General features: G+C 31.7%; 4 protein-coding genes across 4 annotated transcripts; 1 reads left to right on the top strand and 3 right to left on the bottom strand.

Moving 5' to 3' along the window:
- The first annotated feature begins 417 nt into the window (after window positions 1-417).
- LOC133824810 (dihydrolipoyl dehydrogenase, mitochondrial-like) lies at window positions 418-1,799 on the top strand. The gene has a single exon (XM_062257783.1). It carries the CDS (start codon window positions 583-585, stop codon window positions 1,492-1,494), a length of 912 nt encoding a protein of 303 aa, XP_062113767.1. The 5' UTR covers window positions 418-582; the 3' UTR covers window positions 1,495-1,799.
- Window positions 1,800-1,954: 155 nt separating this feature from the next.
- LOC133824808 (cytochrome P450 71AU50-like) lies at window positions 1,955-3,761 on the bottom strand. The gene is made up of 2 exons (XM_062257780.1): window positions 2,802-3,761; window positions 1,955-2,647 (listed from the first exon to the last, which is right to left on the bottom strand). Exons 1-2 carry the CDS (start codon window positions 3,696-3,698, stop codon window positions 2,033-2,035), a joined length of 1,512 nt encoding a protein of 503 aa, XP_062113764.1. The 5' UTR covers window positions 3,699-3,761; the 3' UTR covers window positions 1,955-2,032.
- A 2,458-nt stretch (window positions 3,762-6,219) lies between these two features.
- Window positions 6,220-8,246, bottom strand: LOC133824807 (cytochrome P450 71AU50-like). Its single transcript, XM_062257779.1, has 2 exons — window positions 7,245-8,246; window positions 6,220-6,927 (listed from the first exon to the last, which is right to left on the bottom strand). The coding sequence occupies exons 1-2, from the start codon at window positions 8,142-8,144 to the stop codon at window positions 6,313-6,315; spliced, it is 1,515 nt and encodes a 504-aa protein (XP_062113763.1). The 5' UTR covers window positions 8,145-8,246; the 3' UTR covers window positions 6,220-6,312.
- Window positions 8,247-11,636: 3,390 nt separating this feature from the next.
- On the bottom strand, window positions 11,637-13,849 carry LOC133824798 (cytochrome P450 71AU50-like). Its single transcript, XM_062257773.1, has 2 exons — window positions 12,894-13,849; window positions 11,637-12,399 (listed from the first exon to the last, which is right to left on the bottom strand). The coding sequence occupies exons 1-2, from the start codon at window positions 13,779-13,781 to the stop codon at window positions 11,785-11,787; spliced, it is 1,503 nt and encodes a 500-aa protein (XP_062113757.1). The 5' UTR covers window positions 13,782-13,849; the 3' UTR covers window positions 11,637-11,784.
- Between the last annotated feature and the right edge of the window lie 7,895 nt (window positions 13,850-21,744).

Raw genomic sequence — 21,744 nt, 5'->3', positions numbered from 1 at the left:
ACTGGATTAGAGCCATAGATCACTTCGATCTATTGGTCTTGAACCAGTATAATCATTGGGGTTGTTTATTGTTTTATGCATTGTTCAATTCTCAATTTTTTAATGTTGCATTTGATTGTGCTCTTGCTTATTAGTTTGTTGTGTTTTAGTTGTTAATTTGGTTATGTTAAGTTCAATTATCCCACATGATTGTATTGTTCTGTATATTCTTTTAAGTTAGTATATGTTCAGATTGTGTACTAGGACTAGCTGCCTAATGGTAATGCTCTGTTTGCTGTCTGAGACTTGGAATACTGATTTATGTATGTATACTGATTCAGAACTATATTACATATATATACTAAAATCGAGTTGAACGCCAAAAAAGAATTTGCTTTCTTGCTTGATGTTGATATACAACTCGCTATCTTATATATAGCCGCAGACTGGTGGTGTGGTCTTGAAATCAAATGGCTTTGGCAAGCTTGGCCAGAAGAAAGGGTTACCTTCTTTCTAGAACCTTTTCCAACCAGACCTCTGAAGCTCTCAGGTACTCGCTTTCTCTTACCTCTTTCTCCAGGGGTTTTGCCTCTTCGGGATCTGATGAGAGCTTTGGCTTTGAAAGAAATCCCCAAAAAACTCGTTGTCATTGGAGCTGGATACATTGGCCTGGAGATGGGTTCTGTATGGGGCCGTCTTGGCTCTGAGATAACTGTTGTTGAGTTTGCCTCAGAGATTATCCCCTCCATGGATGGAGAAATTCGCAAACAATTTCAGCGTTCGCTTGAGAAGCAAGGGATGAAATTTAAGCTTAACACTAAGGTTGTTGGAGTTGACACTTCTAGTAGTGGTGTGAAGCTGACACTCGAACCAGCAGCTGGGGGTGACCAGACCACTCTTGATGCCGATGTTGTTCTTGTATCCGCCGGCAGATCCCCATTCACATCTGGACTTGGTCTGGACAAGATTGGAGTTGAAACTGACAAGGGAGGGAGAATTCTAGTCAATGAGAGATTTGCAACAAATGTGCCTGGTGTTTTTGCTATTGGGGATGTCATTCCCGGGCCAATGTTAGCCCACAAGGCAGAGGAGGATGGAGTTGCTTGTGTAGAGTTCATTGCTGGCAAGGTTGGTCATGTGGACTACGACAAGGTCCCTGGTGTCGTTTACACTCACCCTGAGGTTGCATCGGTGGGAAAGACCGAGGAGCAGGTGAAGGCACTTGGTGTTGAATACCGTGTTGGAAAATTCCCTTTCCTAGCTAATAGCAGAGCCAAAGCAATTGATGATGCTGAAGGACTTGTCAAGGTTTTGGCCGAGAAGGAAACTGACAAGATTTTGGGAGTTCACATTATGGCCCCAAATGCTGGAGAGCTCATTCATGAAGCGGCAATAGCATTGCAGTACGATGCATCTAGTGAAGACATTGCTCGGGTGTGCCATGCACATCCAACGATGAGCGAGGCATTGAAGGAGGCTGCCATGGCTACCTATGACAAACCCATTCACATGTAGATCTTAGAGAACTCAATTACTTCTTTATTCTTGTGATTTTTGGAAATGACTTGCCAAGACTTTCCACCACCAAGTTTCTTTCTCCCGTTATTATATAGCTGCCAGATCAAGTTCAAGTGCTTGAATACAAATTTGTTTTGTTAATTTTCTCTTCGGCCATGATGATCAGATAACTTGGTATGCTGTTTTTCATCAAAGTGTTAATAACTTGGTATGTTGAGCTCTACTAATTGGTCTGTGTAAGGTTTATTATATTGGTTCACCTACAATATATTTCTTATATTGAATAATACTTTTTTTAGGTACTCTTTACTTGAAAATACTCATCCCGCACTTGGTAAGATTTTCAATATAATTCATTTATATACAATTTTAAGTTGCTTCTGCTTACTGCTTAGATATAATGTGTTACTTATTTATTGTGATAGATCATGCACTCAACACAAGAGACATTATAATATATATCAAACTAGAAACTCCTTAATGAAAATCCATGTTCTACATCTTACTTCAGAGTTAAAAAAAAAGCTTACATTTTCTACATCTTAAGCCGGTAACTAGGAATAGCCACAAGATGTTTAGTCCTAGGAATAGACAAACCAAACTCCTCACTCATATCCAACTCAGAAGCCACCATTCCATCAGGGAGTTCCCAATTAAAGCAGTGAACAAGCTGAGCCACCATCAACCTCACCACAGTCAGCGCAAGCTGCATTCCAGGGCAACCTCTTCTTCCAGATCCAAATGGAATGAGCTCAAAGTCTCTACCTTTCAAATCTATGTCACTCCCCACAAACCTTTCTGGGAAAAACTTTTCTGGCTCATTCCAACACTTGGGATCTCTCCCAATTGTCCAAGCGTTTATGATCACACGTGAGTTTTTGGGTATGTGGAAGCCATCTACTGTGCAATCTTCCATGGCTGCATGGGGAGCTAACAATGGTCCCACTGGATGAAGCCTCATGCTTTCCTTTATCACCATGTCTAAGTAGGGCAACTTTTCTAAGTCTGATTCTTCCACCATTCTTTCCATGCCCACCATGATTTTGAGCTCTTCTTGGAGTTTTTTCATTGTTGTTGGGTGCTTGATGAGTTCTGACATTGCCCATTCTATTGCTGTTGCTGATGTATCCATTGATCCTACAAGCATGTCCTGCATAATTAAGTATGATTTTTTATTCATAAAAAATTATATTTTTTACAACTATATTTTTGTTTAATTGGTATTTAGATTTATAGATCGTATTTTTGAAATATTTTTTTAAAAAATGAAATCTTTTGAGACTTAGATAACCAAAAGTAAATACCAGAACTATAGCTTTGATATTCGATCGGTCAATGCAGTATTCAGATTGTTCAGAGTCCATGAATCTCAACATGACATCGACGAAATCCTTGGCTTCATGGTCATGATCTTTATCTTTGGATTGAAGATGCTCATCAATGATCCTATCAAAGAACTCATCAAACACCTTTCTAACAGCCTTCATGCGCTTTGTCAAGCCCTGCAAATCAAGTGGAGCAAGGAAAGGAATGTAATCTCCCAAGTTAGGAGTGGCTCCCAAGTGCATAGCCTCTTGGACAATTGCCTTGAAACCTCTTGGATCAAGCTCATCATCAGAGTACTTCTTCCCCAACACCATCTGACAACTCATGTTGGCATTGGTTGTTGCGATCTTGGCGCTAAGATCGACCGCAACGCAATCAGAAGCAGCATTTTTTGCAAACTCAATAAAAAGGCCGATCTCTTTTCTCCTCATGTCTCTAAAAGAGTTGATCTTGAGAGGACTCAGAAGCTCAAGTGTGCACATTTTTCTCATGTCGCGCCAATAAGAGCCATATGGAGCAAATAACAGGTTCCTTTGCTCCCAAGAAATGTGCTTGAAGGCCTCATGAGGTGGTCTAGAGGCGAAAACAAGATCATGAATCTTGAGAAAAAGCTCAGCAGCCTTAGGAGAGGAGACAACAATGGTGGGAATTAGACCAAGTTTGATATGCATGATTGGACCATATTTTTGGGACAATTTTTGCAAATCTCGATGAGGGAGTTTGCCTAATAGGTTCAAGCTTCCAAGAAATGGATACCCTTTTGGGCCAGGAGGAAGATGATTCTTCTTCTTCTCTTTGGTTTTCTTCCTTAGAACATAACCAAAACCAACTAGAAAGAGCACTAAAGTTACTACTTTCCATAGCCAATCAGTCATTGTTTCTTTTGGGTGTGTTTAGAATTGAGGCAATTGATTGAGATATTGGCTTAGTTATTTATCCACACAACTTGGGATAAATAAATGGATTTTCAAGCTGACACTTAGCTGTGAAGATAGGATACAAGTGGATAGGATGCCTTTGATATTTTTCAGATAAACAAAATTAAAAATTATAAAAAAGAGTATAGGAAATTTATGTGGTAGGGGATTCAAAAAGAGCCATACTTGTGGGTTCTTTTGTGTTCTCAATCTTTTCGGTGTAATTTTTTTTATGACCGTGTATATTGTAGTTATTTAGAGCACAAATTTTCAGAAAATTCTGAATAATTTATAGTACTGAAAACTAGTTTAAAAACTGGTTGTTGCACGCGTGACTAATTTTTTTTATGTGCGTGGAAAATAACATGTTTGAACCTAGTTTTCGACACTGTAAATTATTCGGAATTTTCTAAAAATTTGCAGGTTGCTCTAAATAACTACAATAGACACGTTCATAAAAAAAATCGCGCCGAAAATTATTCATAGGTTGGAAATACAAAAGATTCCCACTGATGGGATCTTTTTGAAGCCCCTACCATACAATAATATAATATATCTATCTTTAAATTAAAACTTGAAAATTGTACAATATATGTGTAACATATATGTTTGGTGGACTTATTTTGCTGACTGATGTGAATGCCTTTCATAAAGCTTATATCATATTTTTTTTAAGTCATTTGTATTCTATCCTAGTTTTAATAATTTTTTGCAAAATGACATCTCATAATTTAGACAGCTAGTCGAAAATTTAAATAGGTGGTTGAAAATTTAGACAGTTGGTCAAAAAATTTAGACGACTAGTCAAATTTTAGATATATGTCATTTTGCAAAAAATTGTCAAATGTAGGCCAAAATACAAAATCACTTAAAAAAGAGAGGTCATTTTCAAAAATTTCTTTATTTTTTTGAAATAATAAATAATAATAATAAAAAAAAAATTATACATGTTCCATGTCTAATTGTACTTGTTGAAACTCAAATTGATTTTTATACTCATTTTAAATACTAAATATACATGTGAAAGTATTATTACTAATAAAAAAAATACTAATATATGAAAATATTATTTAACAAATTAAAAAACAAAATACTCAACAAGTTCAAATATGAAATGAGGAAATTACTCCATATATGAGATTTATTCTTAAACTTTGAAAAATATGGCAATTTTTTTTTCCTTCAGTTTTTTATGGCATATTTTTTTTATTTACATTATTATTGGAGTTTTTCCCTATATATTTATAAAATTTTATTTGAATACCATATTTAATCTTTTATACATTTTTAGTAGTTAGTTTTGATATGTTTTGAGATTATTTTTATAATTTTAATCTATTTGTATTATTTTTTATCATTCATATTTTATAAAATATATTTTTTTTACATAATTCTTTGAAGAAAAAAAATCTGAGACCTTAATCACCATATATTTTATTCCCATTTCTTCTTATTTTCTTCCATTTTTTTATCTTCCTCAATCAACATTTTTATCTGCTGTAACTGGTTACCACTATCAAAACTATTTTGATTTTTTTTGTGATAGTAATCCTATGCCACTGTCAATTTTTTTAATAATGTGTGGTAACTGGTTATAACGATAAAAATCAGTTTTATTTTAAAGTGGTGTTGTAGTAACTAGTTACAGCTATAAAAATAATTTTGATTTTTTTAGTAATGTACCGTTATCAAAATATCAACTGAATTGTAAGTAGTTACTTAGTAAGATTTGGAAGAAAAAAAACTGATATGTAAAAAATAAACTAAATTGATCATGAAAGTAACTGGTTACAGCTAGGTCTCGAAAAACAAAATAGATATGAAAAAAAAAAGAACCAGTTGCGATTGTAATTTGTTACTTAGCCAAACCTGGAAACAAATAAGATCACAAACAAAAAAAGTTAAACTTGTCATAATCGTAATTGGTTACAGATTCAGATTAAAAAAAAAGAACCAATCGCCATAGTACCTGGTTACTTAGTCAGGTGTGAAAACAAAATCAGATCTAAACAAACAAATCTAAATTAATTGTTATTGTAACTGGTTACAGCTAGATTAATTTCCAGGCTCAGAGTAAGTCTGTGGGTAATTTGATGCTTAGTATATTACTAAGAATGAATGGGTAATGGGTCATGGGTCATGGGTCATCATTTAAATATTATTTGAGAATATTGAGAATAATGGTAATTAAAGGACATTAATCATGATTAGCTGGTTAAGTGAGAAATGATTGTTTTGACTTTGGGTGGCTGTATAGGTTTTAATTGGGTTTAGGGGCATTTTAGTCTTTTGACCATAGGAATGATTTAAGAGGATGGCTGTAGAAGGAATTAGACAGCAAAAACAGGGCTCTTTTCCTATCTCTCTCGGTCATCTCTTCTCCTTCTTCTTGGCTTGAATTTTGAAGCTTAGCTTGAGGATTCATCTTGGAGAATCAGGGCTTGTGAGATTAGGATTGTGTTACAGTCATTGAAGGGGGTTTAATTCAAGTTTGAGGTAACATTCTCATCTTTCCCAAATGAAAATCCATGTTCTACATCTTACTTCAGAGCTAAAAAAAAGCTTACATTTTCTACATCTTAAGCCGGTAACTAGGAATAGCCACAAGATGTTTAGCCCTAGGAGTAGTCAAACCAAACTCTTCACTCATATCCAACTCAGAAGCCACCATACCATCAGGGAGTTCCCAATTAAAGCAGTGAACAAGCTGAGCCACCATTGACCTCACCACAGTCAGCCCAAGCTGCATTCCAGGGCAACCTCTTCTTCCAGACCCAAATGGAAAGAACTTAAAGTCTCTACCTTTGAAATCTATGTCACTCCCCAAAAACCTTTCCGGGATAAACTTTTCTGGCTCATTCCAACACTTGGGATCTCTCCCAATTGTCCAAATGTCTATGATCACACGTGAGTTCTGGGGTATGTGGGAACCATCTACTGTGCAATCTTCCATGGCTGCATGGGGAATCAACAATGGTGCCACTGGATGAAGCCTCATGCTTTCCTTTATCACCATGTCTAAGTAGGGCAACTTTTCTAAGTCTGACTCTTCCACCATTCTTTCCATGCCCACCATGATTTTGAGCTCTTCTTGAAGTTTTTTCATTGTTGTTGGGTGCTTGATGAGTTCTGACATTACCCATTCTATTGCTGTTGATGATGTATCCAGAGAGGCTACAAGCATGTCCTGCATAACCAAATTTAACTTGGTTGAGTATTGTTTTTATATATATACCATTTTTGTTATATGCAGAGTTTGTATTTCATATAAATATATATTCAGTATGTTGTTAATATAGATATATATTCAATGTATATTTGGTATCAAATAGAGAGATTGCATTTCTTTGAATTAACAATTTGAAAGAAAAGAAAAACATCTAGAGACTTGCACAGCCAAAGTTAATTGATATTGAATTTAGAGATATTTATATAGAATTCACTTTTTATTATTGCATAAATTCATATAATCTTTTAGCAGCATATGAAATGAGAAAGTAGTACCAGAATTATAGCTTTAATATTTGGTCGTTCAATGTTGTATTCAGACTGTTCTGACCCCATAATTTTCAACATGACATCAACAAAATCCTTGGCTTCATGATCATCTTTATCTTTGGATTGAATATGCTCATCAATGATCCTATCCAAGAAGGCATCAAACACCTTTCTAACAGCCTTCATGCGCTTTGTCAAGCCCTGCAAATCAAGTGGAGCAAGGAAAGGAATGTAATCTCCCAAGTTAGGAGTGGCTGCCAAGTGCATACCCTCTTGGACAATTGCCTTGAAACCTCTTGGATCTAACTCATCATCAGAGTACTTCTTCCCCAACACCATCTCACAACTCATGTTGGCATTGGTGGTTGTGATCTTGGCGCTAAGATCGACTGCAGTACGATCAGAAGCAGCATTTTTTACGAACTCAATTAAAAGGCCGATCTCTTTTCTCCTCATATCTCTAAAAGAGTTGATCTTGAGAGTACTCAGAAGCTCGAGTGTGCACATTTTTCTCATGTCGCGCCAATAAGAGCCATATGGAGCAAATACCAAGTTCCTTTGCTCCCAAGAAATGTGCTTGAAGGCCTCTTGAGGTGGTCTAGAGGCGAAAACAAGATCATGAGTCTTGAGAAAAAGCTCAGCAGCCTTAGGAGAGGAGACAACAATGGTGGGAATTATACCAAGTTTGATATGCATGATTGGACCATATTTTTGGGACAATTTTTGCAAATCTCGATGAGGGTGTTGGCCTAATAGGTTCAAGCTTCCAAATAAAGGATACCCTTTTGGGCCAGGAGGAAGATTCTTCTTCTTCTTCTTCTCTTTGGTTTTCTTCCTTAGAACATAACCATAACCAACTACAAAGAGCACTAACAAAGAGAGTACTTTCCATGGCCAATCGGTCATTTTTTCTTTTGGGTGTGTTTAGAGTTGAGGCAATTGGTTGAGATATTGGCTTAGATATTTATCCGCACAACTTGGGACACTAAAGATAAAAGTTTTAAGTTGAGATCTATCGATGGATTTTTATCATTTTTTTCAAATGTAAGATTTTTATTTGATATTTTATGGGACTGATAACAATAAGTCCTATTTCAAGCTGGCACTTAGCTGTGAATAAGTCGATGAAAAGATAGGATACAAGTGGATGGGATGCCTTTGATATTTTTCAGATAAACAAAATTATAAATTATAAATAGAATATATGAAATTTTTATGATAGGGACTTCAAAATGAGCTCTATCATGGTTTTTTTGTGTTTTCAATCCATGAATAATTTTCGACGCGATTTTTTTTACCGTGTATATTGTAGTTATTTAGAGCATTTGCAAATTTTCAGAAAATTCTGAATAATTCACAGTACCAAAAACTAGTTTAAAAAAAGTTGTTGCACGTGTGATTAATTTTTTTATGCGCGTTGAAAATAACATGTTTGAACCTAGTTTTTGGCTCTCTAAATTATTTGAAATTTTCTGAAAATTTGTAGGATGCTCTAAATAACTACAATATACACGATCATAAAAAAAATCGCATCAAAAATTATTCACGGATCGGAAATGCAAAAGAGCCCCATCGATGGGGCTTTTTTTGAAGCCTCTACCATTCAATAATACAATATATCTATTTTTAAATTAAAACTTGAAAATTGTACAATATATGTTTGGTGGACTTATTTTGTGTGAATGCCTTTCATAGAGCTCATATCATATTTATTTTTGTAAGTTATTTTGTACTCTAGCCTAGTTTTAATAATTTTTTACAAAATGACCTTTCATAATTTAGACAGCTAGTCGAAAGTTTAGACAGGTGGTCGAAAAATTCAAAAATTTAGACAGCTGATCGAATTTTAGACAAATTTTATTTTGCAAAAAATTATCAAAAGTACGCCAAAGTGCAAAATCACTTAAAAAAAATAGGCAAATTTTAACAATTTCTCTTAATTAAATTGAGTTAGCATATATTATACATGTTCCATGTCTAATTGTACTTGTTGAAACTCAAATTGATTTTTATACTCATTTCAAATACTAAATATACATGTGAAAATAATATTATTACTAGTAAAAAAAAATTCTAATATATGAAAATATTATTTAACAAATTTAAAAATAAAAAATTCAACAAGTTAAAATAAGAAATGCTCATTAGGGTAAGCCTGTAGTGGACAAAATCTGTCTACTTGATAAAAAAAAAAAGTCCAACAAGCAGTCAGTCAGCCTAATAAGCTAGCCTAATTAGCCAATAAGGCCAAAACTCATGTAAATAGGCTCGCATATACAATGTACCATCCAAACGCCCAAAACCATACCTGGACCCGGACCCGAATCCGGATACGCTCAGTCAGCCAGGGACCTTGAAACAGTCAAGACTCACACCACATTCGCCGAGAATTTCGGAAAGAAACCACTTGGAGCGAGTCAGATGAATCAGGAAGACGGAGGAGAACGGAACGAAAAGAGGGACAACAAATAAGACCCTCAGGGGTTGAGAATGGGGGATCGGATAATCACTTGACTCTCTTTACACTCTAATTGAAACGAAAGCAACTCTTTTTCTGAGCGATCTAGTCAAGCAAGACAAGTCAGTTTGATTTGATTAGACTTGACCCAGTCGCTCAACCCCTCCATCATCGCCACCGTCATTCTGACTATTCCACTACTCATCTATCTATCACTATTTTGTGATTTACATCATAATTTTATTGTTTTCAATTAGCTCTCATTACAACCCGATTAATTTTATCATCAGAATCTCTTTGGCTGACACCCCACCGGTGCTCCCAATTGAACTCTCGCCTCTTTCTCTTTGTTCTTGACAGATTGCTGGTGCCCATCTAATCAATTGTAAGAAATCGCCTCTAGAAAGCCTCAATACATGTCTTGACACAGTTGTCATTAAATTGACCAGATTACTAAAACTTTTTATAGTAAAACATACCATAAATATTTTTTTAAATCATGTTCATCACATAAAATAAAAAATATCAACTTAAGGATCTAATTTTAGTTCTGTATTCTTTTTAAAGAATAATATAAGTTTACTAATCAATCCATTTTCGTAATTACCAACAAAGATTTTTCTTACAAAAAAAAAAAAGAAAATAAGAAAAAATGAGCCAAATTACCAACTAGAAGATAACTATTCTGTAAAATAAGAAAAAATTCAGAAAAAGACGAATTTTATTAAATGAGCCAAATTTAATTTTTGAAAGAGAAACTCTGAGACAAAAATAAAAAAAGAGAAACTTTAAGACAAAGACCACTACCTACACGATTACATTTATCTAAAATATCTAAACAAAGATAAGGATTATATTGAAACTAATAATGGATCTTCTATAATATCTCTCATTTCTACATCAAAAGCTAAAATAAAAAAAATTCCTCCTATAGCATAACATAATAGATGAAAATTGTATAAATTCTCACTATAATTTCAAATAGGACTCTACGTTTAAGAAAATAAAAAATAGAATCATAAATTTGATTTTGATCATTATATATATATTTAAAAAAAATATGACTTAAACAATCATAATTTATTGAAGTATTTTACTAAACCTAGGTCCAAAATATAATTTATCTAAACATATAGTCTAAATAATTAATAAGATAAAATACAGAGTCTAATAAAATATAAACAAAAAAGTAATTCTTATATAATATTTAATAAGTAATAAATAATTAAAACTTAAAAAAAAATCTAAATCTTCTTCTTTTTGCCAAAGTGAAGAACCCCTATTAATCTAGCTAACTTGTGAGTATTTGGCTATGGAAAGAAGTAGTAATTTTTTTGATTGGTTTCAATAATTTTGCTTTATAATCAACGAACTTGAGCTTTTTTATTTTTGAAAGGGGACATTTTAAACCATTTTTCTTATAATTCAAAGTTTTTCCAATCTCGGGTATGGAGAAATCTTTGTGTTCCATACATGGGAATTAAAATAGTTTTGGGTTGGGGTTAGGTTGATTAATTCCTAGTGTATCTTAATAATGTCTCGCAATTCTATATCTAATACATTTTTTTTTTGTAAATTGATATTAAAATTATAGTAACTTCAAAGATTTCTCCCATCATAGCATATGTCTTGTTTGGCTGAGCTTCTGCTTGTGCTTTTAGCTTTTTAGGAAGTTCTTCTTAAGAAAGCTGCTAAAGCTGTCTTTTGTTGAAAGAATTTTTTAAAGGTAAAAGTTGAAACTCAATGATTACCCAATCAGTAGTAGAGATGTTTTTCGAGCTTCAGATGCCCAAAAGCAGCTTTCAAAGTCTCAGCCAACCAAGACCATAGTAGATGAAGATTGTACAATTTGTGAGCATATATGGATCAAATTTTACAGACCAATCAACTTCATATGAAAACTAGAAAAAACATTGATTTTTTTCTTCATAATCATCATGCACTCAACACAAGAGTCATTATATATAATATATCAAACTAGAAACTTTTCAATACCACCAAGAGTTTACTAGATAACATTCTCATCTTTCCCAAGAGAAAATCCATGTTCTACATCTTACTTCAGAGCTAAAAAAAAGCTTACATTTTCTACATCTTAAGCCGGTAACTAGGAATAGCCACAAGATGTTTAGCCCTAGGAGTAGTCAAACCAAACTCTTCACTCATATCCAACTCAGAAGCCACCATGCCATCAGGGAGTTCCCAATTAAAGCAGTGAACAAGCTGAGCCACCATTGACCTCACCACAGTCAACCCAAGCTGTATTCCAGGGCAACCTCTTCTTCCAGATCCAAATGGAATGAGCTCAAAGTCTCTACCTTTCAAATCTATGTCACTCCCCAAAAACCTTTCCGGGAAAAACTTTTCTGGCTCATTCCAACACTTGGGATCTCTCCCAATTGTCCAAATGTCTATGATCACACGTGAGTTCTGGGGTATGTGGAAACCATCTACTGTGCAATCTTCAATGGCTGCATGGGGAATCAACAATGGTGCCACTGGATGAAGCCTCATGCTTTCCTTTATCACCATGTCTAAGTAGGGCAACTTTTCTAAGTCTGATTCTTCCACCATTCTTTCCATGCCCACCATGGTTTTGAGCTCTTCTTGGAGCTTTTTCATTGGTGTTGGGTGCTTGATGAGTTCTGACATTACCCATTCTATTACTGTTGATGATGTATCCAAAGAGGCTAGAAGCATGTCCTGCATAACCAAATTTAACTTGGTTGAGTATTGTTTTTATATATATACCATTTTTGTTATATGCAGAGTTTGTATTTGATATATATATATATATATATTCAGTATGTTGTTAATATAGATATATATTCAATGTATATTTGTTATCAAGTAGAGAGATTGCATTTCTTTGAATTAACAATTTGAAAGAAAATAAAAGCATACAGAGACTTGCACAACCCAAGTTAGTTGATATTGAAGTTAGAGATATTTACCTAGTTCATTTTTTTATTATGATTTTTTTTTTAATGATTTTGTTAAAAAAATATAGATTATATATATAGTTTTTGGTATATATAATGTATAAATATATTTTTAATGTATGTTCATATATTCAACATGTGTTTGGTATCTTAAAAATAGTCAAAAAAATTCCTTGGTTTTAAATCATTATTGCACAATTTCATATAATCTTTTATCAACATATGAAGCATATTTAATGAGAAAGTAAGTAGTACCAGGATTATAGCTTTAATATTCGGTCGTTCAATGTTGTATTCAGACTCTTCTGACCCCATAATTTTCAACATGACATCAACAAAATCCTTGGCTTCATGATCATCTTTATCTTTGGATTGAATATGCTCATCAATGATCCTATCCAAGAATTCATCAAACACCTTTCTAACAGCCTTCATGCGCTTTGTCAAGCCCTGCAAATCAAGTGGAGCAAGGAAAGGAATGTAATCTCCCAAGTTAGGAGTGGCTGTCAAGTGCATAAACTCTTGGACAACTGCCTTGAAACCTCTTTGATCAAACTCATCATCAGAGTACTTCTTCCCCAACACCATCTCACAACTCATGTTGGCATTGGTTGTTGTGATCTTGGCGCTAAGGTCGACCGCAGCACGATTAGAAGCAGCATTTTTTGCAAACTCAATAAAAAGGTCGATCTCTTTTCTCCTCATATCTCTAAAAGAGTTGATCTTGAGACTACTCAGAAGCTCAAGTGTGCACATTTTTCTCATGTTGCGCCAATAAGAGCCATATGGAGCAAATACCAAGTTCCTTTGCTCCCAAGAAATGTGCTTGGAGGCCTCATGAGGTGGTCTAGAGGCGAAAACAAGATCATGGGTTTTGAGAAAAAGCTCAGCAGCCTTAGGAGAGGAGACAACAATGGTGGGAATTAGACCAAGTTTGATATGCATGATTGGACCATATTTTTGGGACAATTTTTGCAAATCTCGATGAGGGTGTTTGCCTAATAGGTTCAAGCTTCCAAGAAATGGATACCCTTTTGGGCCAGGAGGAAGATTCTTCTTCTCCTTGGTTTTCTTCCTTAGAGCATAACCAAAACCAACTAGAAAGAGCACTAAAGTAACTATTTTCCATTGCCAATCAGTCATTGTTTCTTTTGGGTGTGTTTAGAATTGAGGCAATTGATTGAGATATTGGCTTAGTTATTTATCCACACAACTTGGGATAAATAAATGGATTTTTATCATGTTTTTCAAATGTAGGATTATTATTTTATATTTTATGGCCGACAAGTAAAATCCAATGTAAGATCTTCATGTTTAGAATTGGGGCAATTGATTGAGATATTGGCTTAGTTATTTATCCACACAACTTGGGATAAATAAATGGATTTTTATCATGTTTTTCCAATGTAAGATCTTCCTGTTTCAAGCTGACACTTAGCTGTGAAGATAGGATACAAGTGGATGGGATGCCTTTGATATTTTTCAGATAAACAAAATTAAAAATTATAAAAAAGAGTATAGGAAATTTATGTGGTAGGGGATTCAAAAAGAGCCATATTTGTGGGCTGTTTTGTGTTCTCAACATTTTCGGTGCAATTTTTTTTTATGACCGTGTATATTGTAGTTATTTAGAACACAAATTTTCAGAAAATTCGGAATAATTTACAGTACTGAAAACTAGTTTAAAAACAAGTTGTTGCACGCGTGACTAATTTTTTATGTGCGTGGAAAATAACATGTTTGAACCTAGTTTTCGACACTGTAAATTATTCAGAATTTTCTAAAAATTTGCAGGTTGCTCTAAATAACTACAATAGACACGATCATAAAAAAAATCGCGCTGAAAATTATTCACAAGTCGGAAATATAAAAGATCCCCAGCGGTGGGATCTTTTTGAAGCCCCTACCATACAATAATATAATATATCTATCTTTAAATTAAAACTTGAAAATTGTACAATATATGTGTAACATATATGTTTGGTGGACTTATTTTGCTGCTGATGTGAATGCCTTTCATAAAGCTCATATCATATTTTTTTTAAGTCATTTGTACTCTAGCCTAGTTTTAATAATATTTTGCAAAATGACATCTTATAATTTAGACAGCTAGTAAAAAATTTAGATAGTTGGTTGAAAATTTAGATAGTTGGTCAAAAAATTTAGACAACTAGTCGAATTTTAGATATATATCATTTTGCAAAAAATTGTCAAATGTAGGTCAAAGTACAAAATCACTTAAAAAAGAGAGGTCATTTTCAAAAATTTCTTTTAATTAAATTGAGTTAGCATATATTATACATGTTCCATGTCTAATTGTACCTGTTGAAACTCAAATTGATTTTTATACTCATTTCAAATACTAAATATACATGTGAAAGTATTATTACTAATAAAAAAATACTAATATATGAAAATATTATTTAACAAATTGTTGAATCCAAAAGATGGTGTTTTAATATTTATACTCGCAAGTGCACGAATCGTTTCGGAATATAATGCTCATGTAAGTACGAGGTCGAACTCATGGGAGTTGACTAACATCAATATAAACTATTTCAAACAAAGTAAGAAGATTCTAACCTAGTTCCAAATATTTGATGAGATTTTGTTTTAGAAAAATAAAAGACAAGTAATAAAAAGGTTTAAGATTAGATAGAAAAATAGTTTTCAAATGAGATAAGTAAAATAAGATTATTGATAAGCGTACAAAATGTACGTTTATTTATAACATTTTCAGATTGATTTGGTTGTTTTTCTCAAGAGAAAGTTTCTATTTAACCTGTTTGGTGAACTTGTGCAGTTTGTTGTTATAATTCTGATTTGTTCGAGAATTTGGTTAACTGTTTGTTTTAGTAGCCGAAAATTGGCTAATCTTTGGAAATATGGTATGGGCGATATATCGCCTGTCTTGGGCGATATATCGGCATAAGAAGGAATTCCAAATTTTGGCTTTGCAGAAACGACATCAGAAACTCGCGTTTTTATCGAGAAAATTCACCAGGCGATATATCGCCTCATATATGCGATATATCGGCACGAGGGTATTTTTGGAAAGTATTATGGAAATTCGTAGGTTTTTGGGGATTTTGGTAAGAAGAATAAAAAGAAGATAGAGAGGGACAGAGAGGGGAAGCATTCTGACGGCAAAGGAAAAGAAACAGAGAAGAATCCACATTTATTTCGTTTGTGTTTATTTTTATGTTTTTGAATTTTAGATTGGATGATGAAGTTTAATATTATGAACTAAATTCTTATTTAGAGTATTTTAATGTAGTCACTGGATATTCTATTCGTCTTTAATGCAATTTCTATGAATCTTTGAATTTATGGTTATCTATTGTTCTTATGTTTAATGCTTGTAATTGATTGGCCATCTGTTGCATGATTATTGGTTTTAATTCAATATCTGAAAAGTGAGAATTGGAATAGCTTTAGACAATAGACATAGATTTTAATTTAGAACGAAAGTATCAAATTGGTTTGTGTAGCAATTAGGTTTTTGTTCTTAATGCGGTTTATGTGTAGAATTTATCACAGACATGTAGAAAATTCACAGGTAAACTGAATATTTTATATCTTGAGAAAGAATAGAATTGTCATTAGTAAACTTGCTATAACCATAGATCAAAGAAACATATTAGTTGTATTATTGATTGAATAGAATTGAAGGTTGATGAAATTAGAATACTCTAATCTTTCGCTTAAATTAAATTTTGTTAATTAAATTGTGTTTCTTAGTTTATTGTTCATTGTTAATTGTCATTAAAATTTCATTAGTCAAATAGAAATAAAAGTTTGCTATTGGTAATTATTAGATCAATTCCCTGACGGAACGATAATATATTTCCACTACTATTACTTGTTTATTCGATTGCGTATACTTGCGCAGTAGTAAAAATTCGCAACAATTATTAAGATATTAGAATCCACAAAATGCAAGTTCAATAGTATTTATAAGTATATTGATTCCCAAGTTTAGATATAGTTGAAATAAATCACACTATATTTTTTTTCAAAATACATTTTCTATTTAAGCACAAGTTACTTTAAAAAATGTAAGATTTTTCTTCACTTATATAAGATATAATTTCTAAGCATTAGTTGTGTTACAACCTAATGAAACTACAAAAAATCAAAGAGATTATATTTAGGCAAAATATGATACTTATACTCTAAGAATTAGATGTGAACAATTTAATGAAAAACATTTAATCAAAGAATATCATATTTTTGCATAATGAAGAACTAAGTGTAATATGCTTTAACAATCAACACTAGATGAAAAATGCATATCTTTGATAGAAAAATCCATAAACAATGTTGTACAAATGGGAAATCAACATACAACAAAAAATACTATCTAGTTACATTTTGTTTCATCATTATCTTAATAATCTTTGAAAAAGATTAGAAGCTCATAACTAGATAAAAATTACAAAATAACATACTTGACATGCTCTTCAAAAGATGAAAATGGTAGAGAGAAAATAGTGAAAAGAAGAGAGAAAAATATGTGTAGAAGATGTTGAAAATATGAAGAAGAGCCCCCCAAATGGTCTTACAAGGCTCTATTTATTAATCAAATTAAAATAAATAAATTGATTAATTTAATTGTGTTGGGAAGTGGTAGGATAAATAGAGTAAGTGTAAGGGTATTGGAAAGATGAAATGTTTGGTTGGGTAAAAGATTAGTGAAAAGCTAGGGTAAAAAAAAATAAATTAGGAATGTTTATTTAGGTAAGAAAAATAGGGAAAAGTGAATTGATATTTGAGTGAAAAGAAGAAAATATTGAGAAGAAAAATGTGACTTTTTGGCTTTTGGTGGCTGTGTTGGCAGCTGGGTTGACTTGGGCCGTTTGGGCTATTGAAGCTGATGGGAGGCATTTGGCTGAAGGGGTCTTGGAGAGGAAGATTTACACTCACATACATTATATTGTAATTAATTACTAATTTGTTATGCATATTTTAATATACCTACATTATAATATTAATTAACCTAAATAGCATATATTCCAAATTTATTTACCATTTTATTGTACCTCTTATTTTTTTAATTTAATAAGGTGTTTGTTACTTACCATTTTGATACATCATTTTATTTCCTTGTTTTCTTGGCCCTTTTATTACTGAATCACTTTATTTCTTAAAAAAAAATGCATTGTTACAATATTTGCTTTACCTTTACCTATATCTATGGGTATATATTTTGTGGTCTACATAATAATGACTTATGAATTCAATATAACTTTTGTATTAGTTTAAAATTTTACTCTTTTTTTAGTTTATATGTCTATTATGAAATTTCTTGTGATTTTTGTTTATATGTACAAAATAATTTATAACGCCTTTTGCGTTATTAACTAGTTTTTGTTTTGAATTTTGTAGTTATTTTAAACACTTGTATTTACTAACATAGTAATTTAATGTCTACCATTATAAAATTAGTAGGTAAATGCTACTTTGGGTACTTATATTTATCAAAATCATAGCTAAATACTCAATAGTATCTAAATCTATGACAAATTTTAAATACTTATTTGTATCAAATTATTATGTAACTGTTACATATATTTTTGTTTTTGAAAGACCCATTTTGTCATAACCATAATTAGTTAAATATTTTCCTTGATTTTGATACTTTTATATGATGGTAACTAAATGTAACATGTTGCTCTTGAAAGTTCCCGTATCAATATTTGGCAATTTTTACTTACGGGCAGTTTATTGATACTCTCATATATCAATCCCAATTAATTGGAATTCATCCCATCTCAAATGTAATTATGATATTTGTTAGATTTCAACAACAAGATTCCACTGCAATCAAGTGAAATGCAGCCAAGAACAACAAAGAAAACACTATAGCAATTTCAATCTAACAACAGTGGTACTTATGGGTAGCTAAATGTATTTGTTTATTAATTTGAATACTCTTTCCAAACATTATATATAAATACATACTTATGAGTATATTACATAAAAAAATATACATTGTTAACATACTTGCAAACATATATAGTATAAAAATGATCAATTTAACAACTAGAAAAATACTAATTCGTATCCATCAATATTTTTTTTTTATAAATACTTTTTTCTTTTCTTATTTTTAATACCTTTTGGTATCCTACATACAATAAAAGCATAACCTTGATGATATAAATAATTGAAAAAAATATACTTTTTAGTATCCAATGAAAATAACATTATCAACATCAAAGTTTAAAAAAAAAAAAAAACTACCACTAATTATTATGTTATACATAAAAAATCATCATTTATTTAATTATATAATTAATGGTATTTTTTATATAATTATATAATTTTTGGTAATATTAAATAAAATAAAAACCACATTTAGTTTTCTTACATATAAACTGAATATGGAAGCAGTATAAAAATTAAAACGAAATAAATTGTATGTCATATCCTATAATAAATATAAATGTCCTAAAAGAAATTAGCCATAATAAACGTCAAAGTATGAAAGAGAACATATATAAAATGGACATAAAATATATAAATCACAAGTGTGCTATAATAAACTTTTATTAAAATCAGATGCATCCAATACAGAAGTTGGGTAAAAGTTTAAATTTTGTATTAGATTTGAATGAAACATAAGAAGAAAAATAAAATTAATAATAAATAACTACCAATCGGTACCCAAAATACTTAATTTTCTCAATAATCCATGCCACCTTAATATTGGTATGATCTTCAAGTTGGTTGTAGCTTCACATTCATTGTTCAAATAATAATAATGATTTTTTAGTAGTCAAATCTTATATAAAATAAATTAGTAATAAGTCAACAAATTGATTAATTAAGCTATTTTAGGAAAGTTGTTAAGTTTGTGAGTAAATTAAGGAAATGCAATATTTTGTTAAATCAAAATGAAATCAGTTATATACAACAATAATTAATATATTTTGGTTATATTATTTTATCTCTAACAAAATTGTTATTATTTATTCTTATAAGTATAAATGTGTAAACTGCCCTATTATATGCTGGCTCGGGTTGGGCCGTGCGGTTGGTGCAGGCCCACGATGGGCTTGGAGCAATATATCCAAATGGCTGCTGAAGCTTTAGGAGGCAGGCGTGGGATTCAGGCGTGAGGTGCTGAAGGAAAATTGGTGAGAGCAGGCTGGAGGCGACAGCTGGCGTTGGCTGAGGAGCAGCAAGCTGGGAAGAGGCGTGGGAGGCAGGAGTTGCTGGGAGTCTTCATTGTTGGGCCGAAGGGTACTGTAGCAGGCGGTTTGGGCCTTGGAGCTGGTAGCTGTTTTTATTTCAAAAATACCACTTTTCTTCATTCTTTTCCTTACTTTTCAAAGCTAAAAATTGCATTAACTTCCCTATAAAATAAACATAAACTAAATTATAATAAAATATTTTCAACTATAAAATAAATCAATTTTATTTTTGTGACAATATTAATTATAATTTATTTTATATTTAACATTTAGTTTCAATAAAACAATATTTTTTTACCACTAACTTAACAATAATAATTCAAATAATTAACTACAACATTTTACAACAAAATACTTATAAAAACACACAAAATTATATAAAATCATGATAGGATTACTAAATTCAAAATTACTTAAAAACTTAATAAATCAATTAAAAACTCAAGAATTAAGCAACAATTAGCACATAAAAAGTGGTCAAATAACTATATTTTGTAGAGTTATCACAAATTTAAAAACAAAAAACTCAACAAGTTCAAATATGAAATGAGGAAATTACTCCATATATGAGATTTATTCTTAAACTTTGAAAAATATGGCAATTTTTTTTCCTTCAGTTTTTTATGGCATATTTTTTTTATTTACATTATTATTGGAGTTTTCCCCCATATATTTATAAAATTTTATTTGAATACCATATTTTATCTTTTATACATTTTTAGTAGTTAGTTTTGATATGTTTTGAGATTATTTTTATAATTTTAATCTATTTGTATTATTTTTTATCATTCATATTTTATAAAACATTTTTTTTACATAATTCTTTGAAGAAAAAAAATATGAGACCTTAATCACCATATATTTGATTCCCATTTCTTCTTATTTTCTTCCATTTTTTATCTTCCTCAATCAACATTTTTATCTACTGTAACTGGTTACCACTATCAAAACTATTTTGATTTTTTTTTGTGATAGTAATCCTATGCCACTATCAATTTTTTTAGTAATGTGTGGTAACTGGGTATAACAATAAAAATCAATTTTATTTTAAAGTGGTGTTGTAGTAACTAGTTACAGCTATAAAAATAATTTTGATTTTTTTAGTAATATACCGTTATCAAAATATCAATTGAATTGTAAGTAGTTACTTAGTAAGATTTGGAAGAAAAAAAACTGATATGTAAAAAATAAACTAAATTGATCATGAAGGTAACTGGTTACAGATAGGTCTCGAAAAACAAAATAGATATGAAAAAAAAAGAACCAGTTGCGATGGTAATTTGTTACTTAGCCAAACCTGGAAACAAATAAGATCACAAACAAAAAAGTTAAACTTGTCATAATCGTAATTGGTTACAGATTTCGATTAAAAAAAAAGAAGCAATCGCTATGGTACCTGGTTACCTAGTCACGTGTGAAAACAAAATCAGATCTAAACAAACAAATCTAGATTAATCGTTATTGTAACTGGTTACAGCTAGATTAATTTTCAGGCTCAGAGTAAGTCTGGGGGTAATTTGATGCTTAGTATATTACTAAGAATGAATGGGTAGTGGATAATGATTTAATTATTATTTGAGAATATTGAGAATAACGGTTATTGAAGGACGTTAATCATGATTAGCTGGTTAAGTGAGAAATGATTGTTTTGACCTTGGGTGGCTGTATAGGTTTTAATTGGGCTTAGGGGCATTTTAGTCTTTTGACCATAGGAATGATTTAAGTGGATGGCTGTAGAAGTAATTAGACAGCAAAAACAGGGCTCTTTTCCTATCTCTCTCGGTCATCTCTTCTCCTTCTTCTTGGCTTGAATTTTGAAGCTTAGCTTGAGGATTCATCTTGGAGAATCAGGGCTTATGAGATTAGGATTGTGTTACAGTCATTGAAGGGGAAGGGGGTTTAAAAAA

This window comes from Humulus lupulus, chromosome 3 (genome assembly GCF_963169125.1).
Source record: "Humulus lupulus chromosome 3, drHumLupu1.1, whole genome shotgun sequence".
Taxonomy (NCBI): Eukaryota; Viridiplantae; Streptophyta; class Magnoliopsida; order Rosales; family Cannabaceae; genus Humulus; species Humulus lupulus.
This window is presented reverse-complemented; position numbering and strand designations above follow the sequence as displayed.

Bases quoted from the DNA above. Each gene is read 5' to 3' on its own strand.
- LOC133824808 (XM_062257780.1), bottom strand. From the start codon at position 3,698: ATGACTGATTGGCTATGGAAAGTAGTAACTTTAGTGCTCTTTCTAGTT. The intron at 2,648-2,801 runs GTATTTACTTTT...TTAATTATGCAG, and splicing joins ATATCAAAGCTATAGTTCTG to GACATGCTTGTAGGATCAAT.
- LOC133824810 (XM_062257783.1), top strand. From the start codon at position 583: ATGAGAGCTTTGGCTTTGAAAGAAATCCCCAAAAAACTCGTTGTCATT.
- LOC133824798 (XM_062257773.1), bottom strand. From the start codon at position 13,781: ATGACTGATTGGCAATGGAAAATAGTTACTTTAGTGCTCTTTCTAGTT. The intron at 12,400-12,893 runs GTACTACTTACT...TTGGTTATGCAG, and splicing joins ATATTAAAGCTATAATCCTG to GACATGCTTCTAGCCTCTTT.
- LOC133824807 (XM_062257779.1), bottom strand. From the start codon at position 8,144: ATGACCGATTGGCCATGGAAAGTACTCTCTTTGTTAGTGCTCTTTGTA. The intron at 6,928-7,244 runs GTACTACTTTCT...TTGGTTATGCAG, and splicing joins ATATTAAAGCTATAATTCTG to GACATGCTTGTAGCCTCTCT.